Raw genomic sequence first — 21,595 nt, forward strand, 5'->3', positions numbered from 1 at the left:
AGATCAGTGGTGTATTAACCTTCACGGCAGCCGGCACTGGGTCTTTTTGTCTCTTTGTCCTCGGGACGAGGCAGGGAGAGAGAAACAAAATCCTATTAGTGTATGGGCCGTTCGCATGTAATGCAAGTGTCACACAGTGTTGAGGTTTAATAACCCATCGTCTTCCTCCTCCTTCGCCAGAGGGTGCATCGAGTGACGTGAGGTGTCTTCAGCAGAGCCTCCCTTACTCACCCACCCAGCAGCGGACTCAGGTGAGTGTTACCATACACAACACTGTTGTCGGTGCGGCCAATACGCACACACGGCGATCACCTCTGTTGCGCCCGCCGCGGGTACACCAATCGTGCCTTTAGTCCCTCTCGCACGGTATCTGGGGGCGTGGGAACAGCTGCCCAGCCCGTCGTGTTGGCTTTTACACACGATTCGTCACGGCTATGCGATCCAATTTGCCTGCCGTCCCCCCAAATTCTCAGCCATTCGTTTCACTGCGGTGAGAGCTGCGATGCGCACGTCCTCCGTGTGGAGATCGCTGTCCTATTCGCGAAGGACGCTATCAAGCCGGTCCCTTCAGCCGAGATGAGGTTGGGGTTTTACAGCCCTTACTTTATTGTACCCAAGAAAAGCGGCGGCTTGCGATCGATCCTGGACCTGCGTTCGCTGAACCGTGCACTTTACAGAATGCCGTTCAAAATGGTGACGCCCAAGCGCATATTTCCATGCATTCGTCCAAACGATTGGTTCGCATCTATCGACCTGAAGGACGCGTACTTCCACGTATCGATTCTCCCCTGGCACAGGCCGTTTCTCCGCTTTGCGTTTGAGGGGCGAGCATACCAGTACAAAGTCCTCCCATTCCGGCTCTCTCTGTCGCCCCGTGTATTCACCAAAGTAGTGGAGGAGGCTTTAAAACCCCTGAGAGAGAAAGGTGTGCGCATTCTCGTGTATCTAGACAATTGGCTAATAATAGCTGAAACACGTCAGATGCTGTGCGATCACTGAGATTTAACTTTAAAATACCTCGCTCGTTTGGGTCTTCGGGTCAACTGGGAAAAGAGCAAGCTTTGCCCCGTGCAGAGAATCTCTTTAATCGGCATGGAACTGGACTCGGTTGATTTGACAGCTCATCTAACAGAAGCGTGTGTACAGTCGATTCTGACTTGCCTGAATACATTCAAGAGCAAGAGCGCGGTCCTGCTGAAACAATTTCAGAAGCTCCTGGGGCATATGGTAGCAGCTGCGTCTGTGACACCGCTTTGGCTGCTTCATATGCGACTGCTTCAGCATTGGCTTCACGACCGAGTCCAGAGGAGAACGTGGTTGCGCAGCATTCACCGTGTTATCATTACACCTGCGTGTCTTCGCACTTTCACTCCGTGGTCAGACCGTGCGTTTCTCCAAGCCAGTGTGCCTCTGAGACAGGTCTCCAGGCATGCGATAGTATGCACAGATGCTTCGGACCACGTACGATGGGCTTGCGGCTTCGGGGGTCTGGACGGCACCCCAGCTGCATTGGCACATAAATTGCCGAGAAATGTGGCTGTATATCTTGCGCTCGTCCTTTCAGCAACGAGTTACAGGGGCAAAGACGTATTAGTTCGCACAGACAACACTGCGACCGTGGCGTACATCAATCGTCCAGGCGGTTTACGCTCGCGTCACCTGTCGCATCTCGCCCGTCACCTCCTCACTTAGAGTCAGAAGAATTTGAGGTCTCTTCATGCCATTTACATTCCGGGCACGCTCAATGTAGAGGCGGATGCGCTCTCTCGGGCTGCGCGTCCCGGCGAATGGCGGCTACACCCCATAGCGGTTCAGCAGATTTGGAGACGTTTCGGCAAAGCACAGATAGATCGGTTTGCTTCCCCAGAGATGACTCATTGTCACCTGTTCTATTCACTAGCCGACGACTCGCTCGGCGTGGATGCATTGGCACACAGCTGGCCACGAAACATGCGCAAATACATGTTTCCTCCGGTGAGCCTCATTGCGCAAACCCTATGCAAGATCCAGGAGGACGAGGAGAGCGTGCTGTTGGTGGCACCGTATTGGACAACCAGGAGTTGGTTTCCAGAACTCTCTCTCCTCACGACAGCCCCTCCTTGGAAGATTCCCCTGAGGAAGGACCTTCTTTCTCAACAAGAGGGCACATTATGGCACCCGTGCCCCGACCTGTGGAACCTCCATGTGTGGTCTCTGGACGGGGCACGGAGGACGTGAGTGATTTTCCGCAAGAAGTATCTAACACCATTGCTGCAGCGCGAGCGCCGTCTACGAGGCAGGCTTACGCGCTTAAATGGAACCTGTTTGTCGACTGGTGTTCTTCCCAAAGTGAAAACCCCCGAGAATGCCCGATTAGTGTTGTGCTTTTGTATCTCCAGCGTCGTTTGGAGAATAGGCTGTCACCATCCACTATTAAGGTCGATATCGCTGCGATATCAGCTCACCATTCACCCGTAAACGGTAGGACAGTGGGTCAGCGCGACCTGGTCATTCGATTTCTCAGAGGCGCTCAAAGGCTGAATCCTTCGCGTCCTCCCTCTCTTCCTCCTTGGGACCTGTCCTTGGTGCTGAAATCACTCCAGGAAGCCCCATTTGAGCCTCTGCATAGTGTGAGTGTTAAATTTCTTACTATGAAGATGTTAACTCTCCTTGCTTTGGCTTCTGTTAAGAGGATAGGGGATATTCATGCATTTTCGGTCGATGATTCGTGCCTTCAGTTCGGGCCAGCTGCATCTAGCGTAACACTGAGACCCCGGCTCGGCTTCGTGCCAAAAGTTCCCACCACTCCTTTGAGAGATCTGGTGGTGAACCTGCAAGCGCTGCCTTTGGAGGAGGCAGACCCAGCCATGGCTTTGTTGTGCCCGGTTCGTGCACTACGTGTGTATATAGACAGGACGCAAAGCTTTAGGACCTCAGACCAGCTCTTTGTTTGTTACGGTGGTCAGCAGAAAGGAAAAGCTGTCACCAAGCAGAGGATGTCCCATTGGATTGTGGATACTATAGCCCTTGCATATCAAAAGCAAGACGTGCCTTGTCCATTTAATTTGCGTGCTCACTCTACGCGCAGTGTGGAATCATCTTGGGCACTGGCTCGCGGTTCCTCGCTAACGGATATTTGTAGAGCTGCAGGCTGGGCGACACCTAATACGTTCACAAGATTCTATAGTGTTCGTGTCGAGCCGGTATCCACTCGGGTTCTTTCTGTTAACTAGTTAAGAACTCAGAGGGTCGGCTCGTGTGTCGGCTTGGAGCCTCTATTTTGGTGCTGCACATTTGCACCATTATGGAAGGCCGTCGAGGCAAAATGTCACAAAAACTTTTTTTGGCTCTCCTCCATCGCCCTGATAGCCGATGTTGCGGAGCATCTGCTGTCAGCCTATCACAGATGTATTCTCTGTAAACCTGTGTAGGCTGGGCGCCCACATTTGTCCCCTACGTGGGGTTCATTTGTGTGTATAGTCCGTGGGGTTCTAATCCTCCACGGTTTTCCTTAGCAGAGCCTGCTCTGCATCCCTCTGCATACCACGTATTGTTCAGAGACTTCTTTGAGCAACCTGTCGGTTGTTTCATATTTTTTATGTCATCCATTTAACCTTCTTAGGGGATGGCTTCTGCATTTCGCCTTAGGTTCCGCCCCTTATGTGGAGGGCGGAGGGCTTTTGCAGGCACTGGAAGGGTTCAGCTGCAGTGGCGTTTTGGTAGGGATTCCCAATTCGTCAGTCACGACGTGACGTCGTAGTGACCGACTGAAAGGGAACGTCTCGGTTACGTATGTAACCCTCGTTCCCTGAAGGAAGGGAACGGAGAAGACACATACCATCGCCACAGTTTGCTGTTCCATTGCTGTTTTCAGGCCGGGCACTGTTGCTCGGCTTCTCAGCAATAATATAGCTGATTTGGAATTATGCACCTGTGGCTTATATACGCACCTGGCGGGGCGGCGCCGGCATTATGCAAATACCTGCATGCCAAGTTCATTGGCATTTTCATAGTTTCTCGAAGTAGATATGTCACCCACGAAGCGGTTCCCAATTCGTCGGTCACGACGTGACGTCTCCGTTCCCTTCCTTCAGGGAACGAGGGTTACATACGTAACCGAGACGTTTTTTATACAATGTATATTACATTACACAATATAATATACAGAATATAATGGATAAGATGTAGAAAACCTTATTCAAGTGCTTGCACAGTGCCAAGATATTTTATGGGATTATCAAGACAGCATACTTAAATGGTATTAAAATTTGCATAATATACACTATAAAAAGTTAAAGTTGGATCAAATTATTGATAAGGCCTAAAATATGTTTTATCAACTTAAATTTTGTCATTTTAAGTGTAATAATTAAAGTTAAAAAAAATTAAATATTAGGTGTTACCAATTTTTTTTTACAGTTTATGACAGGTAAATAAAATACCATAAAATAAAATCTACAATAGCATTATTAATTCAAAAAAAGTTAAGTATGTACAAGCTTGCAGTAACACTATTACATGTAAAGTGATATTAATATATCTGTAATATGAGTATAAAACCCTGACCCAAAACATAATGTTAGCAGTGAGCAAGCCAAAGGTGTCATGACACGGTAGGAGAGACAGGACGCAAACGCAAAGTTCGAAAATAAATAACATTTAATGATAAAACACGAGGGATAACACGGTGAATACAGTGAACACAGGAACATCCAATACAGGGAACAGACGAGGTAGCAATGACAATAATCCGCCACAGGCTGACAGAACAAAGGCGTATAAATACAAACACAATCAAACATACAACAGGTGTGGTGTGTTGGTGTAATTAGTCCATGAGAGTCCAGGTGAAACGGATAAGTGCGGCACCGTGACATAACCTCTCCCTCTACGAGTGGCTACCAGACACTCACATAAAAAAACACAAACAAAGTCTGGTAGGGAGAGTCCAAGGGAGGGATGGAGGGCTTGGGGACACTGGCGAAGCCGGCAGCCGCCGGGACGAAACCAACGGTGGGCCGGAATGCGCCAGGAGAACCGGAGCGATCGCTCCGAGAACCGAGGCAGACGAATTACCCCCCTCCTGGGAATCGTCGAGGATCAGATGCCCCCCGGAAGTCATCTCCCATCCCCTCGCGGAAAAGGAGACCCTCACTCGGTGGCCACCCCGGGGAAATGATCGGGCGTGGTCCGTTCCGGATCCCCCTACGAGCAGGACGGTGGACCTCCGAGGGACCATCGATGACGACTCAACCGTTGGGGGACCGCCTGGGCCGATCCTCCTCCCGCAGGAGCAAGCGATCGCTCACGGTGGTCCCCAAGAGACATCGGGGCTGATAGAGAATGAACCCCGATGTCACTACTCCCCCTCTATGAAATTCTTGGGGGAGCCGCCCTCCGCGAACTTGCTGCGTCCAATAGGGCCGGATTATTCTGTCATGACACGGTAGGAGAGACAGGACGCAAACGCAAAGTTCGAAAATAAATAACATTTAATGAAAAAACACGAGGGATAACACGGTGAATACAGTGAACACAGGAACATCCAATACAGGGAACAGACGAGGTAGCAATGACAATAATCCGGCACAGGCTGACAGAACAAAGGCGTATAAATACAAACACAATCAAACATGCAACAGGTGTGGTGTGTTGGTGTAATTAGTCCATAAGAGTCCAGGTGAAACGGATAAGTGCGACACACAAAACATGTCACGGACTAGCCGTGACAAAAGGGGAAAGTGACAAAGATGGCAAAAATTACAATGGTCCTTATGCAGAGTTCAGACTGTATGATTTTCAAAGTCGTCCGGTCACAGATCTTATCATACTGCATGATTGTCTGGGGTAGCATTCAGTCACTGCTATTTTCACACTGCACAACGGATCGGCAACAGGGGTTTTCACACGGCATGACTTTACCATAGGAAAAGTCGCAAAGTACGTCTCACAGCCAAACGCACGTGAGAAGTGACAAGGAAACGCGAGGTCGCGCGTGCGAGACCGGAGTTCTCACGTAACACTGCGGATTATTATTATTAAAAATGGTAGCCCGCAAGAAGCTTGCAATACGAACTGCATGTGCGCTCATTTGTAGCAAAGATAAAAGAAAAGAAGCCCCTTTGTTAACCAAATCCATGCTTGATATTATGGGCTGCAACTTCATAACCCCTCCCTGAACTTCCAACTGTCCTGTATGTTGCTCTCTCATTGGCTGTAGGTCATTGCCAATGTTATTGTCAGTCAAAACACATTTCACACGGCATGATTTTGAATCGCAGACCGGTCCAGATATTTAGTATGCCAAAAATCTCACGGGTGTCGGCGACTCGTCGGCGATTCTCTCAGATCGTGTTTTTGATCATTCACACTGCGTGACTGTCACTCGCGTGCACGAGCATTGATTTGCCTGTGATTTCGGGCATTTGTCGGCGATTTCTCGAAACCTGTCGGCGAGTCAAAATCAGGGCTAAAATCGTGCAGTCTGATCTCGGAATAAGTTTGCAGCACTTAAGTCAGCACTTAAGAATGAGTCTTACATTTTACTGAAAGTTGCTTTCAGCTTCTTTATAAATGTCTCTTACTCTCAGACTGCTCCTACTAAGAATTTATTGACACTTAAGTCATAGCTTAAGACTATTCTTAAGAGCATTTCTGAGATGTTTTATACCTACGGGCCCTGGGCCCGTATTCATAAAGAATCTTAATGCAAAAAGTAGCTCCTAGTGATGCAATTCTAAGAAAATTATTAGAAATGTGGGCGTTTACTCTTATAATTAAAGAAAAAATCCTAGTAAAGAAAAAAGTAATTCAGAAAGCATCTTAACCCTTAAAAGAGGTCTTAAGGTTAAAATTATCTTATTAGAGACGTAATAAATAAAAGTAATCACTACATTAACTACAGTAACAGATTCGGTCACTAGAAAAAATGCAACTATCCCAGAAAATATCCGCATGGCTTCTTTATGCCGCCAGCCCCAAGCTGTCGGCTATAGGTGCGTCCCGCTGGCGGGGATGAAACTTTTGCCGCCGAATACGTCACTCTCATTTGTTGCGAGATGCTGCCAACATGCCGCCGGCGAACCGACTGCTTAATTTATGCAAAAGCGGCTGCCGCGGCTGCCGCGGCGGTCCGCCGTCAGACCTGTTTGCAATTACGCCCTTATGACACTTACTGCCGCCAGAGCACCGCCGGTGGTCCGCCGACTCATTGCTATCTGGGATGCAGCATAAATATATATTAAATAAATAAATAAATAATACATTAATTCTATATTGTATATTTTCTCAACTATATATATATAAAATAGGTAAAAGTATACATGTAATTTCAAATTGATGGCTAATAATAGATCCTATACTTACAGCAGTCTTTTTCTTCCTTCTTGGACAACCAACCAATCACAGTCTTCAAAAGATTGTGTCACATGTAGCAATGGGGTCAACCACACCTCCTCACTAAGATAAAAGTTTTTGTCTTTTCCCAACTCAGAGTTACTCTCAGATCAGTCCCGAATCGCTCTTAAGCTAAGACTCATACGTAAAAGTTTTTAAGCTAAATTAAGAGTTTTCTGAGAGGACTCTTAGAATCTTTAAAGAATGCGGGCCCAGACCCCCAAGACCATGTCCAGAGTCCCATGTCCCCTTGGCCTCGTTAAGTCCTTAATTGGCCTGAAAAGATATATACAGCCTATATTTTTAGTTGGTTAATGGATGCTCTAGAACAGGGGTCCCCAACCATTTTTACACCGTGGACCAGTGTCAGCTTAAAGGTCCTTTTTTTCCTGTGTTTTTTAAGCTTTTTGCTGAGTTGCTGTTCGAACAAAGTGCTGAAAATCCTCCTTTGCGAAATGTATAATGTTTTAAATGGAAGTAAAGATCAATTAAATATCCAATAGGAAAATTAATATTGGTTTTATTTTAGTAGACGTATAAATATTTTGGTGGATTGTTTTCATTTTTTCACAAGTTAGCCTACCCATCTAGTTTTAATAATTAAAGGTTCTCTAAGCGAATTCACACATTTTAGACCATAAAACATTTTTTGTTACATACAGTATCTGCTTGCTTCCTGTCCACTGATCAAACTGTGATCAAACGCGATGTCTGTAGACAGCCCAGCCTCCACAAACTGCAATAATAACAAACTGGCCAAACCTACACCAGAAACCATAACAAAGTGTTCTAACCAATAAACGCCAAGAAGGATTTGGGGGTTGGCTTTGGGCGCGTTCATGAAAGCACGGAAGGGAGGGGGAGGAGTTAACTATGCTCAGTTTGTTTGAAAACACATTTCAAAAATCAACACACAGGTTCGCTTAGAGAACCTTTAACAATAAACAAACTTGGCTTGTTGTTCTCGAATGCAGCTCGAACCTTAGGTCAGACATGAGCCCCAAGTTTAAGTATCAGAACAGAAGAAAAAAAATGAGCTGTGAAGGAGGAGATGAGAAGAGGAGGGATGCCAGAAGAATTGCAGCTGGGCGCGTGACTCCTGTTTACCATATGCTTTTAATGATGATTGACACAGGACTAAATGTTTACGTTCCTTTTAAACCTACATTAAAAGTGTACCTATTAAAATATGGTTATTGCAGTAAAACAGTTTATTTTGATCATGGTGCCATGATCGCTGGATATTTTTGTAGTTGCTTTCCAGAAGCCTGCAGTTACTTTTCAGTCATTTGCGATGCAACAGTTGCACGTTGCATCGCAAATGAACGTCTTCATGTATTGACATGATTTGCAAGGTACATTTGCAAATGCTTCACAAAGTCATATATCTGCAATTCTGTGATCGATTGTGTTTTATAAGTATGCTCAAACTCTAATTTGTTCATAGAGAGAGAGAGCAAAGAGAGATAGAGAGCGGCCCGGTACCAAAATGGAAATGTTATTTGAAGTCAGCTCTAAAAGAACCAAATAGTCAAGTCCATGTGACAGGATTTGCTGCATTTTTGCTTAGCAGGTTGGTCAGCAGTTTGGCTACAGAGGCAAAGTTTGGGACAAACGTCCACCTGTCCTAGGATCGACCTCAATTCTTTCTTTGTCTTTGGTCTGAGACTTTGACAGATGGCTTTTGACTGTAGCTGCCCCTTGCCTAGGTGGTAGCCCAGGTAATTAGCTTCTTGCTTTGCCAACTCACACTTTGTCATGTTCAATATTAATCCTGCCTCTGTTATCTTTCCCATGGTCTGTCTTAGGTGCTGCAGGGACTCTTGCTGCAGAGTACGTGCACGGCTGCAAAGCAGAGTGTATGTGTAAACAGCAGGGAGAGAACGCATACAATGTGAGTAATACTGACTTGTTAGATTAAAATTAGCTTGTATATTGCAAATTTAAGTTAAATAGCTGGTTTATTGTTTTACATGCTAGCTGTCAAGTTAAATTGAAACACTGTGGAAGAGTGCTGAAGTCGAAAAGCACTTGTTGCTTTCTGTCCCTGCTGAAAAAAACAGCATCAAACCAGCATGGACCAGCATGGGAATTATGCTGGTCTATGCTGGTTTAGCTGGTGGTCACAGCATACCAGCACCAAAACACAACATATGCTGGTATGACCAGCATGGGATGCTGGTGCTAATGCTGGTTTAGCTGGTGCTAATGCTGGTTTGGTGCTGGTTTAGCTGGTGCCAATGCTGGTGCTGATGCTGGTTTGATGCTGGTTTAGCTGGTGTTCACAAGCAAACCAGCACCAAAACACAACATATGCTGGTCTTGCTGGTATGCTGGTTCTTTCAGCAGGGGTGATTGTTTACTGAGGCATTCTGGTGTGTATTCTACGTATATGATTATTTTGTTGTCATATCGTGTTATTATTTGAGCAAAACCAGTCAGAATGTATAAATGTCAACAAAAATGTGCTTAAATTGTTAAAGTGAAGAGTTAAATATGCTAAGATGAGCCATGTAGCATCACGATGCTAGTTTTGCTAATCGAGTAAAGCCTCGTGCAATGCTCATGTTGTTGTTGTTTATTTCACATGTAGAGTGTAATTGCTAAAGTGTAAAATGAAACTGTGCTAATTTAAATGATGTAAAAGTGTGTTAGCAGTGTTCAAACTGATAAAGATTGTTAAAAGATAAGGTTTTGTTTTATAAACTTTATCAAAGAAGGAAAAAGGGAAAACATTACAGTTAAAGACATGTAATCTCTCTTTTTAGGGATGGTTTAAGTAATGTGTTGATTTAATCCATTTAAAATGTATGTTGTGCAGACTGGTTTTTGGTTCCTGGACAAATTGCTGGATGATGTGATTGACCCCTGAATCATCTGCGTGGATTCTTCCAGATATCTCTTTGTCATTTTGCCTTGTGTTTCAACTCTTCCACTCTTGTTCTTCTGTTCCTGAGAACCTGGGCCATATGTATAAAACATCTCAGAAATGCTCTTAAGAATAGTCTTAAGATATGACTTAAGTGGCAAAAAATTCTTAGTAAGGAGTAGGAGCAGTCTGAGAGTAGGAGACGTTTATAAAGAAGCTGAAAGCAACTTTCAGTAAAGTATAAGACTCATTCTTAAGTGCCGCAAACTGAGGACTACAATGATTTAACCTAAAATGGTCGCCCTTAACCTCTGAATCAGCCAATAGAAAGCCCGCAATGTTAAACAGTCACAGCAGCATGTGACAACATTCATGAATCATTAAGACATTAAAATTATATTAGTATTTAAATATTTTAATTTAAATTTGCTTCATGAAATGTTTAACAATATGACAAATAAGTACATGCATTTATTTTACACCATTTTGAACAATTTTGATTAAGTTTTGAACATGTTAATGAAATAGACAAATGTAATACTATTTAAACAAAAGAAGATGATGAATCACATCATTTTGATTTTACTCAAAAGCTGTTTATAAAGAAAAGACTAAAGTTTGCAAACACAGATAAAAATACTTTGATGATCAAGCCTAAACAAGATTATCAAGTTAAGTTGGACTTCTCCACTTAAACACAATTGTAATTTTTGCCATCTTTGTCACTTTCTTTGGCTTGCTCACTGCTAACATTGCTAACATTATGTTTTGGGTCAGGATTTTATACTTTATTAATATCACTTTACATGTAATGATGTCACTGCAACCTTGTAGATACTTCGCAATTTTTGAGGTTGATAATGCTATTGTAGATTTTATTTACATTTTATGATATTTTATTTACCTATCATAAACTGTAAAACGCAAAAGCGGCTCTACTTAAAAACTTACTTCAATTGGTAACAATTAATATTTAAACATTTTTACCTTTAATTATTTCACTTAAACTGAAAAATTTAAGTTGAAAAAAACATTACATTTTTAGGCATTATCAATAATTTGATTCAACTTCAAATTTATATACCATTTAAGTATATACCATTGCTGTCTTGATAATCCCATAAAAATTCTTGGTACTGTGGAAGCACTTGAATAAGTTTCACTAATATACATCTTATACTGTATTTTATATTTTGTAATATAATATACATTGTATAAAAAAACCATACTCTTTATATTTCATGTTATATTATTTTCTATCTACTGTCTATATACTACTAACATGTATATTGTACATTTTCTGCTCTGCAACAATGCAACAATATTTTTTTTTCAAAAGTGCTATAGAAATAAATTTGAATTTAAGTAATTCTAGCACATTCTTTGTTGTAAAGTGCATGATCTCCACCTCTCTGTTGCCCTCTTGTTACTCTTAACTAGGTTAAGAGACCTCTCCAGCTCTCTTAAATAATTTAGGAGTTGAGACCTAGTCTTAACACTTAGGATGCTTTATAAATCAAATTTATTCTTAAGTCTTTAAGAGTAAAATGACGCCATTCTTAGAATTTTGACACACTTAAGACTAAAATTTTACTCTGAGCGGCTTTATACATACGGGCCCTGGAGTGTTATTTCTGGGAAGCGGTAGGACTGAGACATTATTTCGTACACATTGCCCGGGACTGAGACATTTTTTTTACATAGTCTTCTGCATCCTAAGGAGAAAAAAAAAAACTGAACATTTAAATATTGGGGATATGCTTTTTGAAATACTTGGGTTATAATTGTACTGTTTATATTTGTTTCAATCCAATTGTCAATTTATTTTCATTACTTTGGTGTTTTTGAAGTGCCAGAACAAAAAAAAGGGGGGGGGGACATTCACTGATATTGTCACAATATATATATTCCTGGCTAATTGTTATTCGTGTGTGCCATAGATTTTTTTATATTTCCATTTATGGTGTTTTCACGTGTTCTTTGAGAATCAGAGAAAAATATGAAATCTTTAAAAAATAAAAAATAAAAAATCTTCAACGTGTTTTCATGAGATATTGTATGATATTAATACTGACTGATTAGACGTTTATCTAAAATTATTATGAATTTTTTTAGAATCCATGATAAGAAGTTTTTGTTGTGATTGAATGTCAGAAATAATTTATTTACGATCCTGCTATAATCTAGTGGTTGAAAATTGCCATAAATAGTTTGAGTTAAATAAGAAGTGTTTTACTATTGAATGGATAGTTCTGTGCAGTTTAACTTAAATGCACTACTGTCACAACATATAGCATTTATGTGATGTAAGGTTCTGAGTGCTTATCTAAGCCAAAGTGCTTTGTATATATTGAGAAAATATCCCTAAAAAAAGTCAGAACAAGAGAAACAAACTGCCAAAATTTTGGTCTGGTCGACCGTTCTGTCTTTTTGTTTCTCTGTATATGTGTATGTTTTGTGTTTTGACAGCTCTACACGTGTGCATCTGTCACCAGGGCGATCTCATTTCTGTTCATTTCCTGCAACTGCGTCCTTCACCTGTTCCTGATTTTCTCCCCATTTCGTTTGGTATTTAATCGCTCTGTGTTCCTTGTTCCCTGCGAGATCGTCATTGTTTGTGTCTTGCCATACTTCTTGTCTAGTCTAGTATAGTTCTTTAGGGTTTTGGAATTTATCCAGCATTTTTTTTATCTTGGATTTTTTATTGTTTTTGCCTGTTTCGTCTGCGGCCTCTTTTATCTGCCAGTATAACTCTCCATCATCTTCTTTACTAGGATTGTAGCACCTTTGCTGCCATCCACTATGGACTCCTGTTTTGCCTCTATCAGATCTGTCGCTGTCCAGCATAACAGAGGTTTTCCAGGGTTGCTGTCCAGCTGCACCTGTCGGCCTTCATTGCCGTTTATCCACTCATCTCTCCCCGACTCAGCGCGGTGGTTTTCTCTCCTAGACACAGCTCGACCGTTATCTCTCCCCGACACAGCTTGGCGGTCATTTCTCCCCGACACAGCTCGGCAGTCATCTCTCCCCAACACAGCTCGGCGGTCATCTCTCCCCGACACAGCTCAACCAACATCTCTTCCCAACACAGCTCAGCGGTCATCTCTCCCCGACACAGCTCAGCGGTCATCTCTCCCCGACACAGCTCGGCGTTCATCTCTCCCCGACACAGCTCGGCGGTCATCTCTCCCCAACACAGCTCGGCGGTCATCTCTCCCTGACACTGCTCGGCTCTCATTTCTTCCTGTCTCTGTTCAGTGACAAACACTTTGTCCGAAAACTCAAGGCAGTGACTCTTTGCCTCGCTGCCTCATGAGGAAATGACTTCGGAGGCATGAAGGCAGCTCAGAGAAAGACTTTCGGACACACTTCAAAGGAAGCGTGTTTGAAATTTAAACAGAGAGCGCCTTTGTGATAACTAATCACATATTTGAAAACTACAATACTAATTTCTCGCTAGAAATGCAATTAAAAGGTGTAAAAAGTGAAAATCTACCTTTATTTACACAAAATGTGTGGTCCAGTCGCGTCCTTGGCCGCCATTTTATTTTTGCTCGACCAATCACATTCTCAATGTACGTCCACGCATAGGTATCTCAGGAGACAGGAAGTAAACCAAACATTGAATTCGGACATGCCTTGATGCCTTCCTGCCTTGGAAAGCTGCCTCAGAAGGCAGCAATTTAGAGTTTTCGGACGCAGCCTATCTCCCTGGCTTCGCCCAATTGGTTTCTCTCTCTCTCTCTCTCTCTGGGCCCTATTTTAACGATCTGAAACGCAAGTGTCAAGCGCAAAGCGCAAGTGACTTTGTGGGCGGATCTTGGGCGCTGTTGTGCCAGGCGCAAATCAATAAGGGGTTGTCTGAAGTAGGTTCATTATTCATAGGTGTGGTTTGGGCGTAACGTCATATAAACCAATCAGAACGTTACCCAACATTCCCTTTAAACGCAAGTGCGCAAGTTCCATGGCAGGTTGCTATTATTATGGCGGATTTACTAGGCGCACGTCAGGAGCGGTTCACAGCCGAGGAGACCGACGGTCTTGTAAGAGCAGTCAAAGACAGAGAAGTTGTTTTGTATGGGGATGGGAGAAACACGCCCAAATCAGCGTAGGTTTAACAGGGCGTGGGAGGAAATAGCCACAATTGTCTCATCAGCTGGCATCCCCAGGAAGTTGCGCCGTAAGCGCTACAATGATTTCAGGAGATGGGGGAATTCCAAGCTTGCCAGCATAAATCGGGCACGCCGTGTAACGGGAGGTGGATCTGCCTCTACACATGACCTGACGCCAGCAGCTGAAAGCGTTGAAGGGTTTGGGGGCTTTGAAATCGGCACCGAAGAAACGCAAGCAGTCCAACCCCAAGGTACACTTACAAATCAAGTTCACATACATTAAGGTTTATGAAAACATTTTAAACATTATTTACATAAAATAAATGTAATACAGCCACACAACAAACTTATGAAAATATTTTAATCGTTATTTGCATGAGACACAATAAATAAAAACTATCACCACAATGCTCACCACAATGATTTCCCTGATCTCATGTGTTAATATTTTTTATTGTAACAATTTATTTGCAAATATGCAAAAATAACTGTAGCATCTGTGTATTTTAGATAAACAAAGTGTATGCGCGTTGTGCACGCTATACATTATGGTCAAGCATGCGCCCTTAAAATAGCATAATGAACAACACGCAACGCGCCACTGACTTTAGACTATTTTTTTTCTGGTCAGTGGCGCAATTGTTTTTTGAACTTGCAAAATAGCATAAGAGATGGTTTGCGTCGGAACACGCATCCTTTTTTGTTTTTGCGCTGAACCGCCCAGGGAGCGCAAGTTCATTCCCTAGTTTGCTGACGTGCGTCTGTGGAGGGAAAAACCCGCTGTGCGTCGGTGTAAAATACGAATGATACATGCGTCACTGACAAAGTCAACTGCGCTGGGTGCAAGATAGGGCCTCTCTCTCTCTCTCTCTCTCTCTCTCTCTCTCTCTCTCTCTCTCTCTCTTTCTCCCATTTATTCTAATTAAAGTATTGTGTCATCTGCATCTGGATCCTTGCCTTGTGTGTTTTATATACGTTTTATAAACACAAACAAAAAATACTCTTAAAAACAAGTGGATATACTAACAACAATCACATTCAGGTCAATGGTAGAAAATAACATAAAAAACACAGTTTTAACTCTTTCGCCGCCATTGACAAGTTATCTTGTCAATTATGAGTTAATATTTAACTGATAAATATGCCTTTCTGGACGAATTTCAGAGTAAAAGTGCTTTTATCCACTAGATGGCGCCAAACCAAATTTATAAAAAACGGAAGTTAAAAAGATTGAATGATTTATTTTAACTGCCTTTAGGTTTGATAGTCATTCTGAGTCTGATCTCTAACATAAATTCCTTTACAAAAACGTCTTTATTTTTGAAGAGAAATATCCATATTTCAGTAGTTAAATTAAGTGGAAAAAGTAAATATATAATGAAACGTTTTTCCCCATTTTGTTTGTTTGTTTGTTTATTGTTTGTTTGAAAGCAGAGGGTGTGTTCTTTTATTTTAAATATATTTGTATGTTTATATATTTATAGAAGATAATTCCTTGTAGGAAAAATTTTGTTAAACTTTTTTTAAAATCACAAAAATGCGTGTGGGCAACTTTTCTCAGAAAGGCTGGCGGTGAATGAGTTAAACAAATACCTAATTGAAAAAAAATCAGCTAACTGAATTTAAAAGAACCATTTTAGGAAAATAAAAAGCACTAAATAAACCAAACTATGCTCTGCCAAGCAATTTGTTTAAAGAAGAATTTTAGATATTTTTAAGATGTTACATTGATTTGATATGTCACTGTGTTTTAGTCTGACCTGCAGTGTCCATGGTCACACCAGCCATGTCCACGGCACATCTGAGAGCACTGCTGTCCAATATATATGTCATCTAATGCCCATTCATCCTGTTCCTGGTAGTAATTTTGAATCCATCGGAAGCGTGTTGCACTTGACCTGAAGCCAGGGAACACACCAGACATCACCAGAATCAGAATCACCAGAATCAACTTGGCTTTCAAGACATATTTAAAGAAATCAATAACATTTTTTGACTAACCAGGAGCTCAAAACTTGGCTTTCAAAAAGTCCAGCATTATTCCAGTTTAAATACATGGCTATGTGCAGGATAAGTGGGAAATTTTACCAAAGCCATACCAGGTTTTATATGGGAGCGGAAGTGTGATCCGTCTCCAGTCTGTGAATTCAGAGGGGTGGTACACACTGGAAGCGGTAAACTCGGAGCAGCTTGGCATTCCAGGGAGACAGGCCTATTTCCGACAAACCATGGAAATATTCATCATTATTCCTGCAGACACACACTTCAATGCAGAGGTGTACCGCAAAAAATCAGCCCCTCCCCCTCAAAATCATTAGACAGGTTTGACTGTCACTCAATGTTATCACTCAATAGGTGACAATGAAGCAATACTGGGAAGAACATAATTATTGACCTATAAATCTTACCTCTTTGACAAGATGCCAAGTCAAGCCATGATTGGTGGAAAATTCCAGCCGAACCTGAGTGTCAATGTTAGGGGAGGGTTCACGCCCACAGCCCATGACCAAAGAGAACTGGATCATATAGGATGCTCCGATCTGCATGGACTGTGTTTCCACATAGCGAATGCTGGAAGCTGTGCCATGGTCGCCTGAGAAACTGAATTTATATACATTTATATTAGAGTTTCTTATTTGCTTGTAAAATTTCTACCCGGAGGTGAATATGGTGCTTAAGATAAGATATGAAACTGTTCAAGGTTCAGAGACAACAAATACATCAAGGAAAGGTGTAAAGTATTAGAATAATACTTTGATATTATTTTACATACTGTAAAGAGGAAGTACCTTAGAGTCCAGTCTTGCTGACAGTATGGCTGAACGTTCCCCAGATAGAAGCCTAGACTTTGAGTGACATCTAACACATTGCTGAAGTCCAGACTGATGATGTTGAAAAGTACAGAGGTCATGCTGATCTCATCAAGAGCCCAAACATCCTGGCCACGCCCAGAGTGGTATGGCTGCCACCAGCGAAACTGGACCCCAAATGTACGGGCCCCAGGAGGAAGTTCCACAGAAACAATCCTAGGAGGCGAAGATCCAATACAACTTCACATTAACCTATGACGGACTTTAAACTGTAATGCTTTAGCTGAATTGTGTGTGTTTGTGTGTGTGTGTGTGTGCGTGTGTGTGCGTGTGTGTGTGTGTGTGTGTGTGTGTGTGTGCGCGTGCATGCGTGTGTGTCAACTGACTGTTATATATACATACCTCGGCTCATGGAAGCCCTGATAAGCATAATGCTGCAGAAGTTTCCAGGTAACACCGTTATCTGAAGAGTAGTGAAGAAGGACACCCTCTCCTGGCTGATCTGGAGCAGGACATGAACTCAAAATGCTTCTACTTCCTAATCTCAGTGTAAACTGAAGATATCTACAAGAAGAAAATAAACACCCAAGTCTTGTGTTACTGTACAATAATCAAAGGCATTCATTATGGCATGCTGCAATAATGGCAATCAGTGCGGCTGGTCACTAGGGGGCACTGGGGCGCCACCCCAAAGTTGCCCAGAGAAGAAAGCTACTTTAACATGTTACAAAAAAGTTATTCTTTTTACCTTTTTAAAGTGTTTTTAATAAAATCACATTTATTTTCTTTAATTGTTATTCTAAATTTTCATGTATCTTTGTTTTTATTGTGATTTTATTGTGTATCTATTATTTTTACATTTTCTTTTCTCTTTTATATATTGTTTTCTCATTTCTATGTAAAGCACTTTGAATGACCTCTGTGTATGAAATGTGCTATACAAATAAACTTGCCTTGCCTTGCCTTGCCTAAATATATTATGCAAATTAATACAAAATAAAATTGTTTTGCTGTACTATTTCACTGTTAGTCATGTTATCATTTATTTAAAAAAAAAAAAACTGAGTTTGTTGTGTGTGTCATGTTTGTGTCTGGGGCGCACCCCTAATGAGTGTCTATGTAGGTCAGTAAAAAGGGTAAAAACATGTGACCTAGCTGAGCTCTAATTGGCTGGTTCCGGATACACCCTGGGGCACAGGACGCTTTGCCCCAAACCTCCCACTTATGTTGTAAGCGAATCAGAAAAGTTTTTTATGTCTTTGAGCTCATGTGATTGGATCATTTGTCTCGTAACCACGTTGCAGATTGCCATTTAACTGCTAGATACAGTACTGATCAGTGAAAGCAAGTGAAATACCTTGAGATGAAAGAAAATATGAATTTATGCTCACAAAATCACCCTTTACAAGGCGTTCAGTTGAAAAATAAATACAGGATTAAGGAGCTTGGACCAGATTCAGCAGCAGGAAATTATCATGGTCGAGTTTACATGCTTTTCCAGGACTTTTGGATGCTATGTAAGTCAAATGCCTTTCATTATTTCGCTGTTTATAAGTCTGCGTGATATACTGGGGGAAATTGTGCCACATTTGAGCTGCCTTTGCGGGGACAGGATGCTCAGATAATCTGGTATTTTCCGTAGCTTGGTCAACTTTGTTGCAACGTACTGGTCTGTGATTAGGCAACTTTACTGTATGTGTGTGTGTGTGTGTGTGCTCGTCGAGTGTGTGTCAGATCGCATTAACCGAAGCATAATGTAAGAGCACGCGATCAATCTCCAGAACCAGGGGTTGACTCAATGGGCTTTACCAAGCTGTGAATATTAGAATACCATTTGACAATTTTATTTTGCACTGAAAAATTATTACAAAAGCTGTTGGGATTAAAATGAGCCATTTCTTAAAAACAAATCTTGATTAGAAATATATTTCAGCGGCACTTCAGGTCAATTTGTACACAAGCGACAAGATTTTTGTCAGGGAGTGTACTTGTTCTCCCTAATCCAAACTGTGCAGAGTATGTTACGGGGTAGAGGTTGTATCTTCAATACCTAAACTAACTCTTTCTTTTCTCTCAACAGGTATTGTTTCGAAATAGTGAAAACTGTCTTGTTATAAATAGCACCTTCTGTACTATTTGCTCCCTATGACACATCGCTTTTATTGTTTTCTAATCTAAGTCGCATTGGACAAAAGCGTCACCTTAATGCCTCAATGTAAATTGTAAATGTTTGGTTGGGTAAGGTATGATATGAGTGCACCAAAAAAGCGAATGAGTTTGTGTACCTGGCCTGTGAGCTGTCCAATGGGGCTGTAATGATGTGTCTTCTGCTGTCTTTATTAAAGACCAACGCCTTCCCACTGGCTAAGACCCCACAGGCGAAGCTGACCTCCGCCCCTCGCAATGAGGAGAAGCTGTGATAGGACGACAGTCTCACGCTTGAGAAACTCTCCGACAGAAACGCAGGGAAGGTCTGAGAAGCAAGCTCACAAGCTGGCCCGTTGAATCCTGGTTCACACCTAAAGAAATACAAATCAAATAGTATTGTAGATAAAGGGGCATAATTATTTTCAGAATTAAAAGAGTGTTTATCTGTTGGCATTTCTTACTTGCAGCCTTTGCGGGTACAGTGTCCTCTACCAGAGCAGAAGCGCAGACAGGATGGCCCAATATAAACTGGAACACGCACATAAAAAAAGCAGTTGTTCAGTTCAGTGTGTGTATGTATGTGTGTGTGTGTGTGTGTGTGTGTACCTGGTAATTATGACGAATGGTGTGAGGGCGGGGCTATCAAAGACTTGCTACTGCTTGGGAAAAGATTGCAGCGATTAGCAATTGGCAACCATAGCCATAGAGAAACAGAATTGCACCACTGGAAGTCCAAAAGCTTATCACGTGATTCATGGAGACTTCAGTTAGTTCCTAAAAGCTCATAGTGAGACATTCAAATACACTGAGTTTGAGGCAAAGAGCTGTAATTTTTCTTAATTAATTAGTCAATTAGTAAAAAAAAACCTGCATTGATTTACAATATTTATATATCACACCAATATGTGCATGTATTTTGATTATTTGATTACTTATATTCTTTCAGTGGTTGCCTGTATTGAGTTCCTATGTTATAATCATCCATTAAACAGAGTAAATGTGTACTTAACTTAGACAGACACACGATTTAACCATCAAAAATTGCAAGTTGTTGTTAGCATCACATGTTGTTAGCCATAAGTGTTCTGTTAGCACCACATGCATTTTACATGCAATGCAATAACACACACCTACTGCAGTAAGACTGACAACAACTGGAGTTAGAGAACGAGCTAGTTATATTTATAAGACAAAGCTAAAAACAGGTTGCATTGATACAAGTTCCCTTTCAATACGGTTCACTTCGCATTGCGTCAGTTGCTGACGCTATGGGGGAAACTCCTGTTTACTCCGTGATTGAAGCCTATTGGTTAACGTCTGAAGAAAATACAGACCAATGACGTTTTAGCCCGCGCTGGGCGTGGCACACGTCCTTATATAAGTCCGGGATCAAGCACCAAAAGCTCACAATTTTTCTCCTTCAGCACGAACCTTCTCGCTGCTCCGAAGAAGAAGCCCTTACTCGCCGTCGATCTAAGCACTGCAGGGGACTACTACACACCAGCGTGTTCACATGCCGCTTTCCAGTTTAAGTATAAAAGAGTGAATTTTATCATCCCCCACGCGTGCTCTGTCTCCCCGCCGTCATCCTGTCACCTTTGTCCAGGAGGACCAGCGCCCCCTGGCGAGCGCTAGCGGCATGGTTTCCTTTGGGTCCGGTGACACCGTTGAGATGATGTCATCCTCTGAGGAGTTAAAGGATTGGGCGGCTTCAGATGAAGACACCCACGCCGCCGCTGAAGAACCCACCGAGTCGCGCCAACACGACTCGGAGCTCATCCGCATCCTGACTCAAGCTACAGCGAAGCTTAATATTCAGTGGTCGCCGCTGTCAGAGCCTCAACTCAGCCGTCTGCATGAGTGGTTCCTGCAGCCCGGGCATCGTCAACAGTCCTGCCAGTGGCAGGTGCCGTTCTTCCTGGAGATTCACCAGGAGCTCACTAAGTCCTGGCGCGTTCCTCACTCCATCCGAGCGCAGAGCGCCGTCTCCCATGTCCTCTCCGTAGTGGACGGCGCCGACAAACACAGCTACACCAAGCGGCCGCCGCTCGATGAGTCTGTCGCGGCCCACCTCTGCCCGTCCTCGGCCGGCGGTTGGAGGGCAAAGATGAACCACCCTTTGAAGCCCTGCCATCTGACATCAACCCTGGCGTCGAAATCCTACGCCGCCGATGGCCACGCTGCATCTGCTCTCCACACGATGCCAGTGCTGCAAGTTTACCAGGCAAAACTCTGTGATATGGACAAGGCAGGCCCTGACCTGTCATCCTTTAAGGGACCTG

The 21,595-nt window shown here is 42.7% G+C and overlaps 1 protein-coding gene across 1 annotated transcript in view; it reads right to left on the reverse strand.

Moving 5' to 3' along the window:
- reln (reelin) overlaps positions 1-21,595 on the reverse strand; it is a 376,800-nt gene that overhangs the window by 133,062 nt on the left and 222,143 nt on the right. The window contains 7 exon segments of the mRNA XM_055173428.2: positions 16,116-16,253; positions 16,455-16,567; positions 16,764-16,956; positions 17,145-17,381; positions 17,568-17,729; positions 19,451-19,684; positions 19,775-19,841. Of these exon segments, the coding sequence (XP_055029403.2) occupies positions 16,116-16,253; positions 16,455-16,567; positions 16,764-16,956; positions 17,145-17,381; positions 17,568-17,729; positions 19,451-19,684; positions 19,775-19,841 (1,144 nt within the window).

Source organism: Misgurnus anguillicaudatus, chromosome 15 (genome assembly GCF_027580225.2).
Source record: "Misgurnus anguillicaudatus chromosome 15, ASM2758022v2, whole genome shotgun sequence".
Taxonomy (NCBI): Eukaryota; Metazoa; Chordata; class Actinopteri; order Cypriniformes; family Cobitidae; genus Misgurnus; species Misgurnus anguillicaudatus.